Below are 13,341 nucleotides of genomic sequence, written 5' to 3'. Positions count from 1 at the left end.
ATGCTTTTTTTTTTTAAATTCTAATTACTATTTTAAAAGTATTCATTAATAAGATAAATCATATTTATTAAGTCATTGTGCAAACGCTTATTCTCACGAGGGTCGCGGCGGAATTGTATTCGAAATTCTGTAGAGGACTACACTGCAACAGTGCACACAAGAGCATGCACACCAGGGCCCCTTCACTCACAGGACCAGTGACCAGACACTCAAGCTGTATAATAGTTTTGAACCCCCAGAGTGTTCATTTGTAATCAAAAGAATAATGGTTTACTGTATATATGTGTGTCATGTTTCATGCCAGAGTTTTATTTCATTGCGTTTCCTAACAAAATGTTGCCTATTATCATTCAAACAACCAATTGGAGAACTTTGAAAAGCATCAGCAGGAACTGGTCACAGGACACAACTCCGGTGACTGAAGACATCAGCAGCATTTAAAAGGCTAATGCCTGCTCCCCTATTTTTTTTCACTCTTGCTGCCAGGACCGCGACCATCGGCGAGGAGGCCTGGCGCACTCCAGCCACGAGGCTGTGTTTGCCTATGTCTATTTTTCTCCTCTTGATCAGCAGAAAAAGTCACGATGGAATTCAACCAAGGGATAGAGAGATTTTTCTGTGGAGGGGGGTGGAGCGGGTTATGCGGCAATCCCCCACTTTCACCCCCACGTGATGCTCGAGCTGGACAAGGTACTCAAAGAAAAAATTTTGCAACAAACTGTCTTGGTGCTGGGTACAAATATTACATTCTGACATGCTATAAAATAATTCCTGATTATTTAAATGATTTGATTACCTTATAACCAGGCTAATTTAATCAGTACTTCCAACCGCTATTGAATTTCTTCCCCCCTCTCACCTTTTTAACACCGCAATGTCTTGTGTCAACAATGTCCTTTGTTCTTCCCTTGGATTTTATTTTCCTTGCCATGTAAACAAATCATAGTTTGTTTAGAATCAAACTACAATGATTATTTATTTGTGTGTCAATATATTTTCCCTCAAGACTGATCAATAATGATCAATATCAATTAACTGCAAAATTGATAATGTAAAGGCAAAATTCAATATGTTTGGAGTGTTGCTTCCTTCATGATAGAGACAAAAGGAGGCTATTTTGGGAACTAATTCGGGTGGGAATCGTGAGCACCATCTGCTGGTCGAATTGGTAACTACCAAATAAGATTCCAGACCAAATACATTTGATTTCAAGTGTTTCCCTTCTACAATACGCAAAATGATCTTCCAACTGTGGAATCAGATACGTTTTCTCATTTTAAGATTTTTTTTCATATCGTATTAAAAAAGTTAAAGATAAATGAAAAAAATAAAACTTAACATTCAATTACGACTATTTTAGTAACGAAATTTAAAGTACCTTTTTACCACAGTTTATTTGTTTCATTAGTTATAACACTAATCTTCTGCAAAAAAACAGAGCTTCAGCAGCAATCCTGACGAGAAAGTACTTATAACAGCAAACTGCATTATTTATTACCATTTTGTCTGGGATAAAAGATCAAGCGCAGTCTCGTGAGTATGTCTGTATCAATTTTGGGACTAATGCATTGGATAGCAACATTTTGTTCGACTACTTGTTAAATGGATCATGGATTACAGTTCCCTATAATTGCTTATCATCCACAAATCACAAACGTACGATCCTCGATCCGCCAGCATCATTCTCTGGAGGGTGGGCATGTTTTTATTTACCTACTAAAACAACAGAATACAGTTATGGTGGTGCCGTCTGAAGCGCAGAATACGAGGGGTAAATTTCTCCTCATGGAGATATTCTCCCAACTGTATGTACTCATATCTAAGCTGAATTGACAACTATAAAATAAAACACTGAAATCAGGGCATATTTCATTGTGTATCACCAGTTGCCAATGGTAGACAGCGCATGGCTTACATAAGAAAAAAAAAAAAAACTGATGGAAAATTAATGGGGCAAAGGGGAGCACAGAACTTACGGTAAAAGTGTGCTGAATTATGTTTTGGTTTTTCTTTGTAAAATTATTTTTGCGATACCTCATGCCTGGAGAAAAAAAGAAAAGGTTTTGGACCGTACGCAGATATGGAGAAGGAGATCTTCGAGTGGTGTTAAGTCCAGGGGCAAAATGGTATTGGAGTGTCCCGGCTTAATGTTTGTTTGCAACCTCTCAAGATTGCTCAAGCCAGTAATCTGGGGATTTACTGAGTTACTTTTAATAAGAAGCAAAGAGCAACTGAAAGTAGTTACTGTTTTTCATTAGCGATTATTTGATCATTTATTAGTTTTTTTGAGGATGATCAAAGGCAGTTCTGTGTGTAAGTTTATAATATCTATGTACATGTGTTTTAGTTTATAAACTCAGTGTTTTGCTATGGCGTTTTTTATTAGTCCATCTGTAGCCTTCTTGCTTTTTTGTTACTATCTTGTCTTGGTATTGCATTATGGCATTGATGAAAACACGCTCGATTCTGATTTGAAGTCTCGTTCATAATCGGACGAATGATTAAAAATGGGCTTCTAGCCTTCATTTTTGTCCGCGCAAGGAAGGCAGTCCCAGGGAGCGAGAGAATTTCGCGTCGGGCCCGGGTACAGGCTGCAGGCTTACCATCTGCTCTCCGTGACACGAAGTGGCCGTGCACCCACGCAACTTCCCCCCAGCATGCCTGGTTTGCTACCGCGCCGGCCGCTTCCAGCCAACACTTAATCACAATATAACAAGCCATTCGCACGGATTCAGCCGGCAAATACGAGCTAAGAAATTGCTGAAAGAAATCATGCAAGCGTTGAAAATGGGAATGTCATTGCTTTGAGTTGGGATTTTTTCCCCTTGACTACATTTATTGCTGATGAAAGACTTCAATATAAAACAAGCAGCATTTCGGGATTAATGCGTTACAAAAGAACGCCATTGCTTTTCTCGGTGGGAAAGACAGAATAGTGGTGTTCCAGCTGGGCATTTTTGCCTGACGCGCCTTTGGAATGCTAGTGTACCCTGAACACTTGGACCTGACTGGGACATCAGCTGGAGACTACTGGTCATTGATGTTTCGCTCCTTTAACCCCAGGACATCTCCTGGTGGCGAAGCGATGTCTCGGAAGTCTCCCTGCCAACCTTACTGATGCCCTAGGTGTTTCTTGAAGGCCCCCAGCCCCTATTACTCCTCCGCAACCACAGCCAGAAACTGCCTTTTTCGCATCTTCTGACAGCTCTTTTGTTGCTCTCCGGTTGCTAAGTCCTGTGCATCCAAGGTCTCTGAGTAGGAGGGAGCTTGACGAGCCCACAGAACCCATTCACCCCACTTCAAGTGGGCGTACTCTGGTTTTCCAGCCCAACTCGGCTGCCAGGTCTTCATACTACGTCCGTCTCCTCGTATGTTGCCTCTATTCTCTCCTCCCAAAGGACAGTGAGCTCCACCAGGACGACCGCATTGCTGGCTACAGACCATAGCACGATGTTTGGCTTCAATGATTTTTCGCCGATCTCCCTGGGGAACTGCAACTGCCTTCTGAGGTCGACTTTCATTTTAAATTAACTGGTGGGGAGTCTTCCATAGTTTGATGGGCAAGGGGCATTAGTGTTTTTGCCAGAGTTTTCGCAAGCACTTGTAAACTGGATGATGTTTCCTGATGGAGGAGCTGGGAGACTGTTTGCTTCCTGCCTGCAAACTCAGACTATCTCTGCCAGCTTCTTCAGGACAGCATCATGCAAGCATCTGTGGCGGCTTTGTGACAGTGCCGTCTCACAGCCCGAGAGGATGTGCTGAAGGCTGGCATCGATGATACTGAGGAGGGGGCAGCTCTCATCAGTGCCAAACCACAAGTGGAGATTTGGGGGGCAGGGTAATGTATGGTAGGTTGCCTGGATCAAGAACCTGAGCGTGGCTTGAGGGATCTTCCACAGGTCGGGCCAAAACATAGGCCTGTCTATGACCCCATCCCTTGTTGTCCTGCTTCCCTGTCTGCTCTGGAAAATTGCTTTAATGGTTTGACGAATACTGTAACGCGTTATTAATACAATTCTTGCTACGCTACTCATTTAGTGTAGACTATACAGAGATCCCTCGCTACTTCGCACTTCGTTCGTCTCTGGATTTTGAATCAAATTGTCTTTGTCATTGATAGCAATGTATTACACATTGTTATCTGACCAAATAGCACACAGCAAATGATATCACGGTGGCAGATTAGGGAGGTCTTTGTGTGTTGGGTGGGTGTAACTGTCTGTGTGTGCTCCTGTACTCGTCTGGTGTATGCTGTCAGTTAAACAGAGTCAAATTGGCCGCCAAAACAATACGCCAATGCTGGGCTACAGATAGCGACTGAAATTCTGTGCTCTGTGTGATTTAAATTGTTTGACTTTAGTTATTTTGTTACAGTTGTATACTCTCAGTTGGTAATGACGTCATCTTGAGGTAAGTTTGCCGCTTGGGGGCTTTTATCAAGGTGTGACGCTACTTTGTGGATTTTCCCTTTTTGCCGGGGTTTTGGTCCCCATTAACCACTGATTGCTAAACACTACTATAAATCTTACGTTGTCACATACAACCCATAATCCGCCGGCAGCAGTGTTTATATTACCTACAAAGTACAACTGAATACAGTAAGAGTGGAGCCATCTCAAGCGCAGTTTGGAAATTCTGAATTTGTCATCATGGAGATATTCTCCATAACCTATATACTCGCATCCAATGAAACAACAAATTTACATTTAAAGTAAAATACTCCAATCAAGGGGGTCAGCATACATGTGCATATTTGGTTGTGTGTCACCAGTAGCAAATGGTAGGCAGCATGTGGGGAAGGGGGCGTGGCTTATACAGGAACAACAAACTGATGAAAAATCAATGGTGCGAACGAAAGCACAGAATTTAGGGTAAACGTCCGCTGAAGTTTAGTCCTTTTGGTTAAAAACATTTTTTCCAATACATATGCCTGTAGAAAAAAAGAACACGTCTTGGACAGTACCCAGAAATGGAGAAGAGCTCTTTGAGTCGTTTGAAGTTCAGGGATAAAATGGATATGGAGTGTCTCAGCCAAGTATTTGTTGCAAGCATTCAAGATTGCACAAGCCAAGAAATATGAACACATCACTGTTTCCGCAGTTTGGTTTACAAGTTTTCTTCTATTTCTTTTATCAAGTACTCTCGGAGTGACGCACTACATTTCATGTCAGTGGGAGGTGACGGAGTTAGTTTTTAAAGAAAGTAACTGGTAACTGTGACTAATTACTATATTTCAGTAACACATCCAACACTGAAAACAAGTAATCTGTAAAAATATATATATATATATATTTTTTACCATTATCGTCTTATTTCTTTAGTTTTTTTACCTAAATATTATGCTATCAATTAACAAATATTTTGTTCAACAACAAAACAATCAAATCTGGGCCCAAGGGCTACATGCGGCCCGCTCCATTTTTTTATATATATATAAATATATACAGTGCATGATTGAACGAAAGTCCTTCAAAACTTGTTTCCTTCATTTGAAAGACATGGATTTATTTTGATTGTTTTAGTTTGTTTGATTTAATAATGTATTTCATTTTAATCATAACATATATGTATTAACTTACCCTATATTTTTACAAATATTTTGATTGAATTTGTCAGACATTTGGTAATTCGCAATTTTCTTATTCATATTTTTACAATTTTCATTTTAAGTTTTTTTAATTTAATAATGTATTACATTTGAACCAAAATACATCTGTATTAATTTACCGTATATTTTTATTAATTGAATATGTGATTTGATTTTGTCAGATCTTTAAAATCTCAATGTCATATTTTTACATTTTTATAATGTATTTCATAAATTTATATTTGATACATTTTGTATATTTTATTTTTGATTAAATGTATTTATAATATTTGTCAATTCTAAGTGTCGAAATGTTCTTTTTATATTTTTCTATATTTTTTACATAAAATTCAAACAAAAAGTGTTGGGAATGTCATCTATTTTAAACGCTTGCATTTCCTCATAATAACAAATAAATTGTTTATAAATTATGATTAAATAAGAAAATCAATAGCCCTACGACTGGCTGGCAACCAGTTCAGGTTGTCCCCTGCCCACTGCCCGAAGACAGCTGGGATGGGCTCCAGCACCCCCGCGACCCCCCTGTGGATAATGGTTGCAGATAATGGATGGATGGATGGATAGAACATCAATATAACAAGGATAGAATGATCAATATTAAAAAATCCAAAGATTGAAATAAAAACCAAGTGAGTCAAACTGTCCCATAAATTCACTTTTGGAAATTAAAAAAACTCAATTGAACAGTTCAATTCAGGGTTATCACATCGATCTTTTTCCTGTTTTTGTCGTAGAAAAGGCTATGCAAAATTAATGTAACATTGCATTTTCTTAAAACACTACATTTTTAAGCTTCCACAAAGGATGTATGCTTGTTCAGGCAAAGTGCTACATCATTTCATTAATAGGTGTTTTTTTTGCACTGCAAAGAACATCCGAAAGGAAAGAGACTAAAAGGTTGCCATCATGAGACATGCACCTGTGATTTGCACTTATTACACTCGCGGCTTTGGCGCACATCTTGTGGACTTAATGCATCTTGAATGAGCACGAGCAGAATCTTAAAATAAGAAAAACGCTGGAGTAGGCGACTTACTCCTTTCAGCTGCTGAGCTCCACTGATATGCTGAAAGACTCTGTCGATCTCCTGCTCGATGCGCCACGCCCAGTGCATTATCCTGCAGAGAGACAACACACACTGAGTGCAACCTCAATGCTTGTAATTCTATAAACTGTGCAAGCAGGGCCAACCCCAGGTAAAAATGGGACACTTTTTTTTTAATGAATATTTTGTTATACTATAGAGCCTTCTACATACGAGCTACTCTGGTTACGAGAGGTTCAAGATACAAGATGTTTTTCAAACAAAAATCCGTCTCGGCCTACGAGGGAAAGTTCAAGTTACGAGAATTTTTAAATAATGTTTCTAGAAAACGCTCACCGCCAGCATTAGCTTATTAGCATGTGAGTCCAATTGATGTTGCACTCTTGTGTCGTGTTTTTTTATTGCATTTATCATTTCTCGTGCTCCTTCACTCCTCTTCTCTTTTTTACTACTTTACAACCACGGATACACTTCCGTTAGCAACCGCCGACTTCCTCCATGGAAAGTACTGATAATAGATTTGCATTTCAATTCATTAACTCATTGAGTGCCATAAGATTTAAATATGTTTTCAGAAGTATCTTCCCAGAGTGCTAAAACATTAAAAGTTTTTTTCGATTTAATTTTTAAAAAACTATTATAAAGGGTTTGGCGCAGCTCATCATTTCAGTCAATCACCATTAGATGGAAGAAGTGGCTTTGATCAGCTCTTTGTCCACACATCGTGGCAGCCCTCACTTTCTAGTTTTGCTTCTTATATCCAACAATAGTGTCTAGGTGGCACATATGGCGAGTAGGTGCTGTGAAGCAGTATTGTGAGAAAAGCGGAGCAATAAGTACAGTTATTGCAGCATAAAATATTTATTTTTTCTAAAAAAAGATGACAAAGTCCATTGGTCATTGGTCAAGTTGAAAGTCCATTGGTAAACTTTCAACCTATTGTCAAATATGCAATATGCACAACATCTGAAAAAAATATGATTAAATTATTCACTTTCCTTCATGCAAACATAAAATAAATATGAAACGTTACAAATCATACGTAACAGAAAAATATATAAAGATAAGGTTTAGAATAGAAAAAGTATAGCCTGAATCTAAGTAGAGCAGTTTTGCAATGATTTGGTTGAGGTGTGTGAGGGAGTACAGCAGGGAGGGAGTTCAGAATCCAGACAGCCTGATAGAAAGAGCTGTCCTTGAGCCTGTTGGTTCTGGCTGTGTCTGATAGTAAGAAGTGAGATTTCGATCCACAGCTCCCGGCGAAATGGCAACCATAACACAGCGTCTAAGACCGCTTGGCCATCCTGACTACAGGATAATGACTATCATTCGTAAACAGGGCTCTATTCAACCGTGGAACCCATTTAATGTTTCCCTTTGTAACAGATTTGGTTGGTTGGTTGGTTGGATCCCTTAACGACCAGAGTCATAGAGGCACCATTTCCTACGGTTCGTCTTGGGCAAGTAGAGCCTGGTGGCTCCCACCCGATCTCGAACCAGGGACCTTTTGTTTGTAAAGCAAATGCACAAACCACTGCACTACAGAAACAGAAGCTTAGAGACTGACATGTTTCAATAAGAATCATAATAAACGACCTCAGTATTTACATTTGTGAATTCCTACGGCCATTGCCTGTAGCTCATTTAAGCCTAGATATTCTCTTATAAAACCCTCGCAAGAAAAGCGCATCTCCCACTCTTTTTTTCCCTAACTCATTCTCATTCCTTGGATATAAGAACAAACACGCAGAGGAAGAAAAGCTATTCCTAAACATGCACTAAAGGTTTTTCTCCTCTTGCTCACATTTCAAAAACTTCTGCCAAACGTGCTTGATGATTCCCCTCTATTAACCAATACAAGTGTGAAGTACAAACGCCACTAACACGGCATCTGGCCCTTTTTGCATTCTTCACTTTTCTCCGTTGGGTTGCAAAATGCCATACTTTTGTGGGAGCAGCGTTATAATGATAAGAAGAAAATTAATTCAATTTATGTGGTCCCCTTAGGGAAATTCATTTTCACTGACTGTACCGAAGGTGTTCAGTCAGTGCTGTCGCAGCACAGCGTGCGCCAAATGACCTATTCACAGCATCTGGTATTCCTAAGCGGTCTCTCATCTGAATACTAATCAGGGCCGACTCTGCTAAGCTCCCCGAGAGTGGGCGTTTTTTCAGGGTGGTATGGCCGTAAACAGGTCATTCAGGTGTGTTACGATAACAACAGCCATTAGTTCACTAGTGGGTGTTCAAGACCAGCAAAAGAACTGTTTGTGATAATGGAAGCCTGACAGCACAAGCGCTGTTTGAAAACGGAAGACATTTACGTAAGGCGTTATTTAACAAATGAGCATCTAAGGGCATCGGTGGCTCTAAAATTAGAGACGTTTATCAAAGTATCTCTTCGGTTGAATGTCAGCATAGAAATTCAGAAACCCGCACGAGTCTCAAAACATTTATCAAATCTAAACCTGAGTAAAAAGGCTTCCAATTGCAAAATTTAGCCGAGAGGGAAAAAGATAAATCCCAAACTATGTTTTGTCTGTCCGCATGCAACGCATGATTGCATACCTGTCAACCTGTATGTTTTTGCCGTACAAAGTACCTTTATTATGCATTTTGAGATGTGTACGACATACAAGATAATCTGTACGGAAAAATGCAAATTTGTCAATTATGGGTACCATCTGGTCTACACCGACTATCACAAAACGGCAAATCAATCAAGTCAAACGAGTTCGCTGCGAAAGCCTCTATCTCGGTATAGATGTTTCCGTTGCAAACGAAGCGAGTGGTTTGATGTAGTGAAAGGAAGTCAGTCTCTTTTTAGAGAACCGGCTTTTTTGGCTCAACTCATCAAAAAGAGCCGCCTCTCAAACGGCTCACTTGCTTTAATGCATTATATTACGAATTATTATGTTGTATAAAGAAGTTAAAAAAATAGGAAGTATAAAAGGGGAAAATGAAAAAAGACAAGTTTGTGGTTATCCCTTTAATCAGTATATTACCAACAATAATTTCATGCAGAAAATGAATGAATAATTTGAATAAGGAAATGTATTATTCTACTTAATTATATTTGCATGATTTTTTCTTTCTACGATGAACATCCAAGCTATTTCATTTTTTAACCTTTTTTATAATAAACCTCATTCATGTCGAGCAACTCAGGATCTCACAACAAAATATTAATTAAAAATATATATGATATAACGAAACACATGTACAATATAACATGTTAAACTACATAAATAAACATGTTTGAAAAAAAAATATGGTGTGAGATTATTTTGTATTTTGGAAGGGAAAATACGACATATTGTAAGGGCATGGAGCCCTGGAGCTTGACAGGTATGTGATTGCTTATTTTTAGAAAATAAAAGCCATAAAAAGAGAAGGAAAATGACTAGCTCAATGACTGCTTCCTGATCATCTTCTTAAAGGTCAGGAAGTATCGAAACAATCCCAAAGTGAAGAGTGTCGTGTTTATTTAATCACAAATACATAAAAGATTAGTTACTGTTCAGTGCCTCAATTAGTAATAAATGACATGGCGCACAATCAGCGGTCGATCGCCAGATATTGATGAACTAATCTGAGACTAACGATTCGTTAATTAAGCCGAGTCGTGCTCTCATGTAAAATAGTATTGTTCACTACAGCGCCCACGATTCTGCACTTGAAGAAATAAAAGGTCCCTGTCTGGCTGATGGGTGTTGTAATTTATCACTAGGGCTAATTATTGGACTCCAATGCAACGATTTGTACCGCTTCGGCTCCTTTCCAAGGTGCACGTATGCCTCAGAGCAGTGAATGTGTCAGCGAACAGAAGAAGAATTGGTAGTTGTAATTCGGAAAGTGCAGGAGAGAGCTGTTGCTGGTTTGAATGAGTCACACAGGAAATAATAAAGACGCTGCAAAAAAGGAATTCATTACTCCGTGTTGAAAACATTTGCTCAAAAAAATGTGTAGGATGCTTCTTCGTCCATAGTAGGTGCAAAGTAAGGAGTAAAGCGGGATGAGGGTGTTTAATCACTCTGACTTCGTAGCCAAAATCCATCCATTCATTATATGCATCACTTATTCCCAGTAGGGTCGCGCGAGGTGCTGGAGCCCATCCCAGCTATTTTGGGGCAGTGGGCAGGGGACACCCTGAACTGGTTGCTAGCCAAGGAGACGAACAACCATTCACACGCCCATGTCATGATATGCATCACCTGTGCTCGCTCCTTTAGCACCAACTGCCTCATACTCTGATTGGCTCCCTGTCCCTATTTAAACCCACTCCTATATGTCCCCTTTGGTCAGTCCATCTACGGACCTCAGTTAACACTAGGCAAGCCTTTTTTGACCCTGACTCCCACCTGTTTTTTGCTCTCGTCTGTCACCTGGCTTCGACCCGTTTTTGATCCTGACCACGTCTACTCTCACGTCCCGGCTTTCGACCTCTTTTTGTCCCCGACCACGTCTACTCACTTTCCTGGGTAACGATTTGCTTCCGACCCGACCACGTTTTTGCTCTCCTGTCCCGGCTACTGACCCGTTTTTCCGTTCCTGACACCTCCATCACTCGCAACGGAAGATCCACTTCCCCGTTCAGAGCGACCTGCTTCCCGCGCCTAGCAAACACTGGATCGTAGGCGCAGCCCCCTCCTTTCCTTTAATAAAACTTGAGATAAACGTAATGCAATTGGGTCTGGTCCTGACAGCTCATTCACACTTAGAGACAATTTGGACCGGCCATTATAGCCAATATGTTAACCAAATATTGAGAGTGTCATTGTTTACTGTGAGTGCATGCATGTCATATAAAGAAACTAGGGTGAGTAAGAGGGACTGGTTTGGCTATTTTAGAGCACCTCATTCTCATGCAAACCTCTATAAGATTGAAAAGTGAGTTTAAAAAAACAAATCCGCTGTTAAGTCAGAGTTTGATATGTCGTCTCTAAATACTGTATTAGAGTGCCTTATTGTTGAACCCAGGAGTATTTACGTCAGAAAGAGATGTGGGATTAATAACAGAAGGGGAAAAATACACTTAGAACTCTTGATTATAGACAGAGTGTTGAACTTTGGCATCCCATGGCTGCTTTAGAGGGCCTCATTGTTGACCACAAGTGTATTTGTGTTACACAGAGAAAGATGGAGGAGCAAAGGGGCAATTGGTAATAAATAAATCAAGACTAACTCCAGGCCCACATCCTGTAGTGGAATGGTGCTCCACACAGCTGATTTTAGAGCGCCTCATTGTCCGCCCAAGAAGCACGCATGTCAAAGTGAAAAAAGCAATTGGTGATAAATTATTTTATTTGGTAACTTTACTGCCCATATATTGACAGCAACTTTGCAATTGTATTGACCACTAGTGTATGCACATCACGCAGATAAATACAACAAAAAAAACATACAAAACATGAATTCAAAAGTCTGCCTATGGCTGATGAAAACAGGGTTTCAGTTCATCCTGGACGCTTTAGAGCAAAGAGGTAGAAGCGCAGGAAGGAAAAAAAACTCACGCGTGTTTACTTATGCTTTAGAGTGCCTCGTTGTCTAGGTCCAGAAAAAAAAACATGTGACAACCTGGTATGATTCCTCTTTTGTAGTGGGCCATACTGAGTTAAAAACTATGGGGCAGGAGGATAAAAAATGATTTATTGACTCGATTTATTTCATATGGCGATTCAGAGTCTTGATCCGATATAATGGCAATGCATTAGGAAAAAAGATCAAATTTTTCTAATGTGTATGTATACAATAGGTACACACGGCATTGGCCTGTTCTTACCCAAGGCACACAGGAAATGCTGCCTGTACGACCCTAGTGGTTAAGGGATACCCAAACGTAACCAATTTATGAATAAATATGCATGCAGGCATATGTAAATGTTATATTTAGCTTTATACACTTAATATGTATTTATCAATAAACCATTTCATCAAATTTGTCATCCAGAATTAAAACATAGTAAATATGTTTCCACCTTTTAAGCATTAAATGTAATAATCCGAATAAAAAACTCAAAACGCAAAAGTGCTTTCTTTGATAACTATCTTGTTAGATAAAATATGTACGTGATTTAAAATAGCATTGCAAAATGAGACAAATTAACTAACCAAAACATTTCATAGAAAATCACAATAACCCATCAATGATAAGATATTTTCATAAGTTATTTAAATTATTTGAATGTATGCAATGCAGGACACAATGTTTTATGAAAAACATGGATTTACGAAGGAGAGCCACAAAGGGAAACTGGGGACAAGTCCTTTTTGTTCAGCGGGCCAGATTAAAAAGCCTGGTGGGTTGTACATGGCCTGCGGGCTGTAGTTTGCCTACCACTGTTCTAGAATCTTCACCGTATAAAGGTCTACAGTGTTCACAAAACTGAAGCTACGTTTTTACGGAAATGGTCATTGATTTTTATTTTTTTCTCAGTACGGAATAATTTTTTCTTTCAGTTTGTGAATTTAATAATTTGTTAAAGGAACTGTACGAAATGCAGAACTCTGTAACTCGCTACCGGCATCTCCTGGTTTATGTCATCATCGCAGCCTCAGTCATTCATGATGCGTGTGCAAGTTTGTTCATTTCTTTGACACGCTCAAATAAACTAATCTTTTATTAATCTTTCTTGGGATTTGGGTTGGCATTTGCGGCTGTACTTGAAGATGGCCTTTCCCTACTTTT

General features: G+C 39.4%; 1 protein-coding gene across 1 annotated transcript in view; it reads right to left on the bottom strand.

Moving 5' to 3' along the window:
* cacna2d2b (calcium voltage-gated channel auxiliary subunit alpha2delta 2b) overlaps positions 1-13,341 on the bottom strand; it is a 61,236-nt gene that overhangs the window by 37,874 nt on the left and 10,021 nt on the right. Inside the window, exon 2 of the mRNA XM_088338262.1 lies at positions 6,645-6,726. Coding sequence (XP_088194388.1) covers positions 6,645-6,726 — 82 coding nt within the window. The remainder of the gene's footprint in view (positions 1-6,644; positions 6,727-13,341) is intronic.

This window comes from Urocampus carinirostris, chromosome 6 (genome assembly GCF_059441175.1).
Source record: "Urocampus carinirostris isolate Australia breed hairy pipefish chromosome 6, RoL_Ucar_1.0, whole genome shotgun sequence".
In the NCBI taxonomy this organism is placed as follows: Eukaryota; Metazoa; Chordata; class Actinopteri; order Syngnathiformes; family Syngnathidae; genus Urocampus; species Urocampus carinirostris.
The sequence above is the reverse complement of the archived record's forward strand: the minus strand, read 5'-3'. Positions and strand labels throughout refer to the sequence as shown.